The 12,812-nt window shown below is 39.4% G+C and overlaps 1 protein-coding gene across 2 annotated transcripts in view; it reads right to left on the bottom strand.

Annotated features, from left to right (window-relative positions):
• The window catches only part of LOC140760609 (probable lipid-A-disaccharide synthase, mitochondrial), a 41,873-nt gene that overhangs the window by 14,741 nt on the left and 14,320 nt on the right, over nucleotides 1-12,812 (bottom strand). For both annotated transcript variants that reach the window (XM_073097636.1, XM_073097635.1), the window contains exon 5: nucleotides 5,602-5,680. In XM_073097636.1, the coding sequence (XP_072953737.1) occupies nucleotides 5,602-5,680 (79 nt within the window). The remainder of the gene's footprint in view (nucleotides 1-5,601; nucleotides 5,681-12,812) is intronic.

The raw sequence follows: 12,812 nt of genomic DNA on the forward strand, positions 1-12,812 counted from the left end.
AATTTCAGTTTAATTAGCTAAAATAGAAATACCTAATTCGTGAGATTTTGGCTTCGTGGCGAGTCATGCGTCAAAGTCGCTACCGCTCCATCATTGGAAGCCTCTTGCCGTTGGCCTCATGCCATGGGCGTTCACCTTTGGAGCCCTCGTGGCTCCGGTCACCGTCAGCCATGGAGTCAATTACTGTATGTGGCTTCTCCACCTCGTGAGACCGGCGGCATCATGAGAACGTCGAGAAGCTTGAGGTGGATGATGGACCATCGTCGACGGTGACCGCCAATCTCTCTCTCTCTCTCTCTCTCTCTCTCTCTCTCTCTCTCCCTTCGATTCCCCTTTGAATTGGAGAAGGCAGACTCAAGCAACCCAAGTCTAACCTTCTCCCTTTAAGTTTTGGATTCGGGTCGGGTTGGATCCGAATCCAAGGGACCCGAACTGGATCCATTAACTTAATTGGATTGGGCCTTTCCATTTAAGTATTTGGTTGGGTGAGCTTCGAGCCAACTACAGCCCCGCCGAACCGATTGGGCTTGTTTTGGCCCGAATTATTAATTTTTGAGTTAAATTGTAGAATTTTTTCAAAAATTATTTATTTTAAATATTTTCTTATTATTTATTATTAAAGGTGGTGATCTTTAGCATGTGAGCTAGAGATTTAAGATTCAATTATTTTGACTAGACTTAGGTGAGTGGGTTCACTCACATATTTATTTTTATTATACTTCATACCTTTGTCAGACCATATAATTTACTGTGTATAAAATTTATTTATTTCATTCTTACGTGCAAATTTAATTATTACATTTTCTGTGTGTGTTTAATCATTACACTCAGTGCATCGCCATACCTTGTGCAAATATTAAATTTTGGTGAAAAGCAAAATGAAACTAGTATTGGTACGATTTAGAGAACAGTTTCAGTATAAATCGTTTGCAGTTTTTCATGATAACTCAAGTCTATCTGAAAATCTAGGGGAAAGTCATATATCAGATTACTGCGGTAACTTTCTTAGGTGACTCTAACGGGGTTAGAGAATAATCTCAGAATGAATGAGAAATTTTTTAGGTAACTCTAACCTCTATCAACAGTTATTAGAAAAGACAAGGTATGTTGATCACATAGTGACACTATCAGATGACCCTAACCGAATAAGCTATGAGGAAAAGTCTCGAGCATCATCTCGAGGTGACTTCTAGTGTCAGAACTAGGAAAAAAAAATTATTTGGGGGTTGAGAGAAGAGGGTGCACGTGCTCTGCAGGTGCAGCCCCTCCCCTCTCCCTCTCCGGCACGCAACGAAGCGCGGAAAAAAGGGGATTTTGTCAGATTCAAAATAATAATAAAAATAAAAATAAAAATAAAAAATAATAGGGGTTGAGAGAGAAGGGTGCACGTGCTCTGCACGTGCAGCCCCTCCCCTCTCCCTCTCCAGCACGCATCGAGGCGCAGAGAGAAATCACGCCTAATCCGGATCGGATTAGGTCTAGATTTCTCTTCTAATCTATAAATTAAACTCTAATCTCTTCTCTCTCTCTGCTTAATTATCTAAGCCCTCTCCTCTCTCTTTTCTTCCTCCTTCACCGACGGAGTCACGCCGTGGAATCTACCTGCCGGAGCGTCGTCGGAGCCAGCGGAGACCACCATGTGACTCCCCCGTGGTGATTTTAGTACGTGAGCTAGAGATTTGAGATTTCGGTTGTCTTACTTAGACTTAGGTGAGTGGGATCACTCACATGTTTATTTTATTGTATTTCGTATCTCTGTCGGACCATGTCAATTTTCTGTGTGTAGTTTACTTATTTCACCCTTACGTGTAAAAATTAAATTGTTGCAATTTCTGTGTGCAAATCTATTTATTTTATTTTATCCGTACGTGTAAAAATTTAATTGTTATATTTTCTATGTGCATTCAATTATTATATTCAGTGCATCACCATACTTCGTGCAAATATTAAAATTTGTGAAAAGAGAAAAATAAGACTAGTATTGGTACGACTTAGAGAACAGTCCCGGTATAAATCGTTTGCGATTTTCCGTGGTGACTCAAGTCTATCTAGAAGTCCAGGGGAAAGTCCTAAATTAGATCACTGCGGTGACTTTCTTAGGTGACTCTGGCGGGATTAGAAAACAGTCCTAGGAAGAATGAGAAAACTTCCTAGGTGACTCTAACTTCTCTCAACGGTTAGAGGAAAAGACAGAATGTGTTGATCACAGGGTGATACCCTCTGATGACCCTAACCGGATCAGCTATGAAAAAAAGTCCCGAGCGTCATCTCGAGGTGACTTCTAGTTGATGTGGATCCACAGGGTTTAAACCTATTGAGACATATGACAGTATAAATATCAAAAGATGTTAATATGTTGAAAACGTGCAAGGTTACAAGTTGTGACATCTCTCTATTGTTATCATTGTTACTATTTAGAGAGCATGCCTATTGCATATTGTTATGGATATTGTTACTTTTAGTTTAATTTATTCAGCATTAATATGATTTAAAATTTATTTGGTTTTCGAGTGGATTCCACTCACTGAGCTATAGTTGTTGGCTCACGGGTTCTATTGTTTTTGTATTTGTTTATCTATTTCAGGTAATAATCAGCGGGGCGACTGAGCAAGATGTACCCGAACTCCACCTCCACTTAGGATTCACCTATTTACCTTTCCGCTCTTTTAGATTTTATGTTTTAGATTAGAAGTTTTATTCATTTAGTTTAGAGACTCAAAAACATTAACATTATTTTATCTTTATTATAATTAGTTTTAAAATTTAATAAAGCACATTCTCATTTTATTTATTTATTTTACCATCGTACACGTAGAGAGTATTAATAAGGCTTCGTGCATTTCAAGCATATTGAGATGCATGGCCGGTCATGATTCCTATTATGGGTCATGACATCTAGTCTAAGTTATCCATTAAAGGTTGTGATTTTTAGCACGTGAGCTAAAAATTTAAGATTTCAGTTGTCTTGCTTAAACTCAAGTGAGTGGGTTCACTCAAATATTTATTTTTATTATACTTCGTATCTTTGTCAGATCATGTAATTTGCTATGTGCAAACTATTTATTTCATTGTTACGTGCAAATTTAATTATTATATTTTCTGTGTGCATTTAATCTTAGACTCAGTGCATCGCCATACCTTGTGCAAATTATAAATTTTGGTAAAAAAAAAAAAAAAAACTAGTATTGGTATGACTTAATGAATAGTTTCGATATAGATCGCTTGTGGCTTTTCGTGATGACTAAGTCTATCTGGAAGTCCAAAGAAAAGTCATATATCAGATCACTGTGGTGACTTTCTTAAGTGACTCTAGCAAGGTTAGAGAATTGTGTTGATCACATAGTGACACCATCAGATGACCCTAATCGGATCAGCTATGAGGAAAAGTCCCGAGCATCATCTCGATGTGACTTCTAGTTGATGTGGATCCACAGGTTATAGACCCATTGAGACAAATGACATTATAAACATTAAAAAAGTATTAATATGTTGAAACTAAGCAAGGCTACAAGTTATGACTCTCTATTGTTATCATTGTCATTATTTACGAGCATGCTTGTTGGAATTTGTCATTTATATTATTGAGTTTGGGTTCTATCAACACTATAAAATGTTTAGAATTTATTTGGTTTTCGAGTGAATTTCACTCACAGAGCTATAGTTGTTGGCTCATGAATTTTTTTTTATAATTTATCTTAGGTAATAGCCAGCGTGGCAACTGAGCGAGATGCACCGAGACCTTACCTCCACTTAGGACTTACCTATTTACATTTTCGCTCTTTTAGATTTTATGTTTTAGATTAATTGTTAATTTTTTTTATTTAGAGACTCAAATAATAATATTATTTTATGTTCATTGCAATTAGTTTAAATTTAATAAAATAGATATTCTTCGTTTATTTATTCTTGCAATTATACACTTAGGAAGTATTAGTAAAGCTTTGTGTATCTCAAGTGAGGTGCATGGCCGGTCATGATTCCGATTTCGGATCGTGACAGAGACCATGAAAAGAACGCCTAATAACTTATGAGAAAGAACACTGGGTAATGTTTTCAAAGGAGCTGCAAATGGATTCGCCAGTTCGGCAATCATTGATGGTTCTAGAATACTAAACCTACGGTACATGCAATAGTACCTATTACTACTAGAAAAATATACAAAGATCATTATGCCACATAAGTTATCCATAATAATTATGTCCCATCCCTTTAGTCAATTTTGCTCTTAATACAAAATCATTCCAGTCAGGTTTTTTAGCTATTAGGATAGGTGAGTTCTTTTGGAGGTCCATCCCTTGAAGGAACCGAATGACAAACTTTTATCATTCGACTCGAGCAAGAATCAGAGAAATTAACAGAAATAAGCCTATTTCATACAATAACCATATCATATAACAACTCAGTATAAGAAAGATTTCCGGAGTTGCAATTACAACTATTCATTGCAAAGAATAAATGCTCAATATCCAAGAAGACTTACAAATTTGATCATGATCAAAAGCTTATTAGATTGTCTCATGATTTTTTGTTGGTGTTTATCTCCTCAATGTCCCAATTTTCTTACATACAAAAAATACTTGTTAGTTGTCATTAATATAGTCTAGCCACTTTTCTTCCTTAGATCCCTTCTTTCACTCCAATAGTACAATAGATCAAAAGATGCAAAGGAAATGAATCCATTTCCACACTATAATAAATAAATAAATGGAATAGATAGAAATTATATCATGACACATCACTTATTCAATTCTACAGATCTTACGGAGCCTGTTCATGGGTCACATGATTCAGGTATGATCATAGAAAATGTTCTCAACCGAACTGGCTACGTAGGGGATTTATGTATTGGTTGGATATAAAGACATTTGTTTGTGAATTCCAATCTAGCAGATAAAATCATATATCTGCATGGCCAAATAAATAGTTCAAGTTACATACTCTCATAATCCATCCTCTCTTCAGAAAATCCACTTCAACTTTCATACCAAACAAGAGATAGAATACTTCCAAAGTTATTCATAAAATATATGGACAGTATAATATAATTGAATACAGATTTTCCTTAAACCAAGATCAAAAAGAAGTATAGAACCTCGATACAAGCATATTAGCAATAGTTAGCACTTACAAGTGAATTCACTCTCAGTTTCACATGAAAATTACAGTGGGTCCAAAATGGAACTGCTGTTTATAACAATGATAGATACCATCCCTTGTATAGCTGTGTTATTTTTAATCTTTACAGATCTATTTAGTATTTTCTCAAGTTTTTGTTTTTACCCTCTATAAGAAAGGTGAGCTGAATTGCTGTATGTCTAAAACCAAAGACAGAACTACTAAAGCAACAAAATGCTTTTCTTTTCAGTTGGATTAAATTTAAACAGAAACTCACTTTTTGGATCTTTCATGGGAGGTATCAAGTTCTGATATTATCCAACATGTCAGCTTTCTCTCAGTTCACAAGGAAAATTAAGCATCCAAAATCTTGAGATAACTAGCCAATTATGAATATCAGTAGATTGAAAATTAAACAGCCACTAAAATGTCATTTGATTATTTGATTATTAAGATTTTAAATATGAAATGTCAGAAGACACTGACCAGGGGATAGTCCATGTGTGCGTCGAAAAGCTTCACCATTCCTCTGAAAGTTGTGTTTATCAGATGATGCTTGCAGCTCCTACAGAACGTATATTTAGGAAGAAGCCAAAATGTACTAATGCAGAAGATTGTAATAGAAGTTGAATCAGATAGAATAACAAATTTGTAAATGACAGAGTCCATTTCAAATGAAAGCGTACTAAATTGTATGGGACCTTTCTATCTAGCATTAGTTCTCTAAAATCAAGGTTTTATCTTTCAAAAGATTGTAGCTAGTAGAAAAGCGGAGGAGGTGCCATCTAATGCCTAGGTGCTCGGGGGGGGGGCCTAGGAAGATGACGAGCAACCAGGGTGCTTCAAAACTCAAATAAAAAAATAGATAAACAAAAGTTAGAATACACATGAAATCAACAAAATAATTAATCCACCAAGAACCATACCGAGCCATTATAATCTAAAAATCTGGAAAGCCCTAGAAGGCTAGAACAAGTTTGATTTGAAGGTCCAATACTGAATCATGACAGAAAATATGTCAAAATCAAAAAAAAAAAAAAAAATATATATATATATATATATATATTGGGGTTGAGAGAGGAGGGTGCACGTGCTCTGTACGTGCAGCCCCTCCCCTCTCCCTCTCCGGCACGCAACGAGGCGCAGAGCAGAATCACGCCTAATCCGGATCGGAGTAGATTAGGATTTTTTTTTTTATCCCTAATCTATAAATTAAAAACTCTAATCCCCCACTCTCTCTGTTTTAACCATCTCAGCCCCCTCCCCTTCTCTCTCTTCTTCTTCTCCTCCTTCGTTTTCTTATCTTTTACTCACCGTCGGAGTCACATTGTGGGTTCGGACCGCCAGAGTATCGCCGGAGGAAATTGGGACCACCATACTCCTCCCCGGTGAGCCCTCTCTTATCCCTCTAGTTTAATTTAAATTCAAAGAGATAGATTAGAAATACCTAATTCGTGGATTTCGGCCTCGTCGGCAAATTAGGCCTGCCGACGGCTTCGGGTCGCAATCGAATCGTCACTGAAAGCTTCGTGCTCCAGGCCAGTGTCGGTGATGTCTTCCGAGGAGCCCTCGTGGCTCCAATCGACGCCGGCCTCGGCATCGGCCGTCGGCGGTGAGTCCTCCTCCACCTCATGAGGACGGAGAGAGAGAGAGAGAGAGAGAGGGAGCCGGTCGTGATCCGCCGCCGGCAAAGTCACCGGCGGCCACTCTCTCTCTCAATCCTTCCCTCCCTCGCGTCGGACGCGAGAAGGGAGAAAAGGAAAAATTTTAGGGATTGGTTGGCTCGGGTTTAACCCGAGCCACCCCCCCTCTCTCTTTTAAATGCGGGTTCGGGTTCGGGTTTGGATTTCGGATCCACAAACCCGACCCGAACCAATTAAATTGGATAGGCTGCGGGCTAAACCGCAGCCCAATCCATTTCCTATCTGGCTGGGCCTTGGCCCAGCCCGATTAGTTCCTTTTTTTTTTATTTGGGCCGGGCCAGCATTAGCCCAGCCCAATCCAATGGGTAAATTTAAACCAATTTTTAGTTCTTTTGGTTTTTAAATTTTAAAAATACTGTTATTATTCAAATTAAAAATTTGATTATTAATTATTATTTAAGATGGTGAATTATAGTACGTGAGCTAGAGATTTGAGGTTTCGGTTATCTTGCCTAGACTCAGGTGAGTGGGTTCACTCACATGTTTATTTTATTGTATTTCGTATTTTTGTCAGACCATGTAAATTTTCTGTATGCAAATTATTTATTTCACCCATATGTGTAAAAAATTAAATTATTGCAATTTCTGTGTGCAAATCTATTTATTTTATCCGTACGTGCGAAAATTTAATTGTTTTATTTTCTGTGTGCATTTAATTATTATATCCAGTGCATCACCATACTTCGTGCAAATATTGAAATTTGTGAAAAGAAAAATGAAACTAGTATTTATACGACTTAGAGAACAGTCCCGGTATAAATCGTTTACGATTTTCCATGGTGACTCAAGTCTATCTAGAAGTCTAGGGGAAAATCCTAAATTAGATCACTGCGGTGACTTTCTTAGGTGACTCTGGCAGGGTTAGAGAACAGTCTTAGGATGAATGAGAAAATTTCCTAGGTGACTCTAACTTCTCTCAACGGTTAGACGAAAAGACAGAATGATACCCTCTGATGACCCTAACCAGATCAGCTATGAAGAAAAGTCCCGAACGTCATCTCGAGGTGACTTCTAGTTGATGTGAATCCATAGGGTTTAGACCTATTGAGACATATGACAGTATAAATATCAAAAGATGTTAATATGTTGAAAACGTGTAAGGTTACAAGTTGTGACATCTCTCTATTGTTATCATCGCTATTATTTAGAGAGCATGCCTATTGTATATTGTGATGGATATTATTGCTTTTAGTTTAATTTATTCAGCATTAATATGAATTAAAACTTATTTGGTTTTTGAGTGGATTCCACTCACTAAGCTATAATTGTTGGCTCACGAGTTCTATTGTTTTTGTATTGTTATTTATTTTAAGTAATAGTCAGCGGGGCGACTGAGCGAGATGTACCCAGACTCCACCTCTACTTAGGATTCACCTATTTACCTTTCCGCTCTTTTAGATTTTGTGCTTTAGATTAGAAGTTTTTATTTATTTAGTTTAGAGACTCAAAAACATTAACATTGCTTTTATTTTTATTGCAATTAGTTATAAAATTTAATAAAGCACATTCTCATTTTATTTATTTATTTTGTCATTGTACACGTAGAGAGTATTAATAAGACTTTGTACATCTCAAGCATATTGAGATGCATGGTCGGTCATGATTCCTATTTTGGGTCGTGACAAAATAGACATATTCCATCTAAGACAGGTGACTTATGTAGTTAAATCATTGTTCTATAAGTAATCAAGTATCATATAATCTGGGAACCCCTAGAAGGCTAGAACAAATTTGATTTAAAGGTCCAATATTGAAACATGACAGAAAATAGACATATTCCATCTAAGACAGGTGCCTAGGTAGTAAAATCATTGTTTTATAAATAAACAAGTAATAAACAATATATCAAGTGATAATGTGAGGACCATTAGCATACCCTCTAACCAAGACCTGTTAATAAGGGGAAAACAGCAAGCACTTTTTGGGCAGAGATTGGGTATTTTTTTAAAAGTATCTACTTTGACCTTTTTCTTAACACAAAAGAACATTTATATAAGTCGGTGTTTTGAAAAACAGCCAAGTCGTCTGTTAAACCTTGGTAGGGGGAGCATTAACCGCCCCACAAAAGGAGTAGGCAGCAGTGTTTGGCAATTGGGCTAACAATGCAGCCCATGGATGGTCATGCCGATCAGTACATCCCATGCCGACCAGCACTTGTCGTATCAGTAATAGCACGGCACTTGGCACAACATGTGTCAGTGGCACACCCCCATGCCAAGCCGTGCTAGTCCAGCATGGATGTGTGTCGTCCAACATGACCACATGCCTGTCATTGTGCCATATAGTCTTTTAAAAAATACATATATTTTTATCAATCATTATCAAATCAATTGATAAATTGATCATTTAGAAGGTTTAGATAAAATTGATGATAATGAGATTAGAGATGATGATGATGATGGTGATGATGATAATGATGAGACTCAGTCTGGTAATGGTGAAGATGGAGATGACACCTGCACCCTTATTACATAACTTTCTCATAAAGGTATTGCTTTTATAAATGACTTGAGTTTATAGGTAGCTAAACATTAGGAGAGGCTCACCCGCAGGATGATATCAGTTCATTATAATTACCATCATATCAATCACACCCACCAAAGCCACAACACATTCATTATACTCTATATCCACAACCTATATATGCTTATAGTGTGCATGTGTCTATGTTGGTGCTAGTAGTTTCCGTGCATGTTTAATATTCATATCATTTCATGAGAAAATTACAAAATTTCTATTTATATGAAGACTAGTGAGACGTTATAATTAGCAATACTATCAATGAATGAGTTCTGAAGAATATCGATAGTATTTAATGCAATATTCTTGTGTTATCCTTGTACCGACAAATAAAATATTTGATCCTCATCATTGTTAACAAACAAGACCGGAGCACCCCAAGGAGATACACTAGGACGAATGAATCCCTTGTGAAGAAGATCGTCAATCTGTATTCGAAGTTCCGCCACCTCTAAAGGTGCTATTCGATAGGGCGCCTTTGTCACGGGCCCCACGCCGGGAACTAAAGTAATGGAGAATTCGACTTCGCAATTAGAGGGCAGCCCTTCAATATCTGCAGGGAAGATGTCTGAGAACTCACGAACCACAGCCACATCCATAAGAGAGAAGGACCCACCAGATGGAGCTAGGTCCAAGGAGAAAGGGCCGGAGCAATAGCCCGGCACCAACTGTCGAGTTTGGAGTGCAGAAGAGATGCGAGCATAGAGACCTAGGCGCGACTTGAGAATCTGACAAACCGCTCCCCCGCTCAACTGTAGTACCACTTCCTTTCGGAAGTGGTCAATGCTAGCATGGTAGGACGCTAGCTAATCCATCCCTAGAATAATGTCAAAATCTTGTGTTTCCAAAAGCAGCAGATCCACCAAGAAGTCCCACTCACCAAAGCTAATGATGCAAGCACGGAGGACATGGTTAATCTCAGATGCATCTCCTAAGGGAGTGGATATCAAGAGAGGCTCATCGAGAAACTCAGTAGAATGGTTAGCATGAGGTAGAAAAGTGTAAGAAATGAACAAATGCATGGCCCCTAGGTCAAACAAGACTTTAGCAGGACGAGAAAATAAGGTCATAGTACCTGTAACCACCTCATTAGAAGCCAAAGCATCCATCTCTATCATAGCAAATACCCGACCGGTGTGTGGGCCTTTACCTCAGTGTGATAAGCCAGCTCTAGCAAATCCACGACCCCGACCACCAAGGGAAGAGGCTTAAAAGGCTTCGAGCACCAAAACAGCAGCAGGCAAGGAAGAGGGGGCAAATCACGTCGGGCAATGATCATGAAGATGGCTCTGCTGGCCACACAGGAAGCACTGGGTAGGATGACGAGGATAAGGACAATCTCTAGACATGTGACCCTTCTAGCCACAATTGTAACCCCCGCACATCCCCGAAGGTCTGGGTGCAAGCTCAGTCCCAGTGGCGATCGAGAAGCCCCGCACGAGACCACCAATGCTAGCTTGGGAGAGAGCCCGACTGATGCGCCCCCCCCCCCCCCCCCCCCCCAACCGAACTATGGGAGCTGACCTAAAGGTAGAACTGCCTGACTGGTAAGGATGGTAAGCAGGTCTTGACTGGGAGGAGCCAACCAACCCCGAGCTCAAACTAGGGCGGCGGCCATCCCGTCCTCGGCCCTAACGATGACCCAATCGCTCCCGATCCTAGTTCAAGGCCTTCAACTCCAAAATATTAGCTTCAGCAACCAAGGCTCGCTCAAAAGTCATGGTGTAGGAAAGAGGCCCCAGAACAAATAATCGCTCCCAAATGCCAAGACCCAAGCCCTTGCAGAAGCGCTTAGCCCTAACCCTATCATCAGGTACCAGGTAACTGGCAAAATGAGATAGGGCATCGAAGGTCACCTCATACTGAGCCACCACCATAGTTCCTTACTTCAAGTCATTCAAATCCCTCTGCAACTTGTTCTTCACTGCCATGGGAAAATATTTTTAGTTGAATGCCTCAGAAAACATGGTACAAGTGATAACCTCCAACCCGAGTGTCAACCAGATTAGCCTCTCTATCGCCTGCCACCACCGCTCAACATCACTGCGAAGGAAGCTAGCGAAAAAGACACACTATCGATGGGGGCACTCTAAGGTATCCAGAATCTTCTTAAGATCCATTAACCATATGTTAGCCTCCAATGGCTCAGTGGCGCCACTGAAAATCGAGGGGTTCAACAACATAAAGTGGTTCAGGGATGTCCCTCCGCTACTCTCGGGGTGGCTGGGAGCCTCATCAATTCGTGAGGAGGCTGCGTGGACGTGTAGAACCTCCTCGATCAATCTCTCCTGTAGTTGGACCAGGCGTGCAAATGTCTCTATGCCGACCACTATCGCCTCTGCATGTGGGTTCCTAACTAGGGCTGACAAGCCCTCAGAGACGGCGGTACGACGACGGTAGGGTGGCATCCTAGATTCGCGAATTGACAACTCATATTAAGACCTAGAAGGTAAACATATATTGACAACTCTACTTTATTATCATTCTTATTTATCATTCTATATATATATATATATTCATATATCTTTCCAAAGGTACTGTATGTCAGATGGATTTGCCGGAAAAAATTTTGTAAATCTAGCTCTGATACCATGTTGTAACACCCCAATACTGCCACGTGGCTCTCACGAGGCTTACCCCTCACGTGATATAATAGAAAGGGGTAAACATCCCCAACAAAGGGTACACGATCAAAGTAGCTACAAAACGAGGACATAGATCCCTGAATATAAATTCAAAATAAAGTACGAAATTAAAAGGTCTATTGCCATACCAGCTAGCTGCTGCCAGGGTGTAAGTCAATCTGCATCTAATGTCAACACGAAATGAGCCTATCGCTCAACAAGTGGTATTATTCATAATTATTCATCAGCAACAGTATCACACCCGACTCAAAACAAGATATAGGAAAATGCACTATATAAGGCAATATGCATCGTAACATGGAGTATACATGTCAATAACCGACAAGCATGGTCCAACAGGACTACAGCCAATTATCCATTCTTTACGCATGGTGCACCTCCTAACACAGGCCCTCAAGGAAGGGTAGACTCTAGCGGTAAAAATCATCTGCCCATAATCCGATGAACAGCATGATCGATCGTCCGCCCTTGCAGACTAAGAACCCCAATCGTAAGCCCACACCAAAGTCAGTACAGCACATCGATACAACCCTCTGAGCCCTCAGCTCCACATCATCGCACCATAATGCAGAAATTTCGTGAGCCATCACTCATGTACGCCTTACTTTCCAATTTAAACACCCTTAAGAGGTTGATTCCCATTGATCAATAGTAAATTGTCAATCACCCGGCAAAACAACTGCTTGATTGTCTGGAATCCATAGACTGAGACCTTAGATATAGATCCTACTATATATACTATAAAATACTCCCGCCCCTAACCCTGGCTTAGGAGAGGTCGGGGACTGCCGAGACGTAGAATCATCCCTTTTTGAGTCGTGCATGTTTG

Source organism: Typha angustifolia, chromosome 5, assembly GCF_048772165.1.
Source record: "Typha angustifolia cultivar Huaian chromosome 5, ASM4877216v1, whole genome shotgun sequence".
Taxonomy (NCBI): domain Eukaryota; kingdom Viridiplantae; phylum Streptophyta; class Magnoliopsida; order Poales; family Typhaceae; genus Typha; species Typha angustifolia.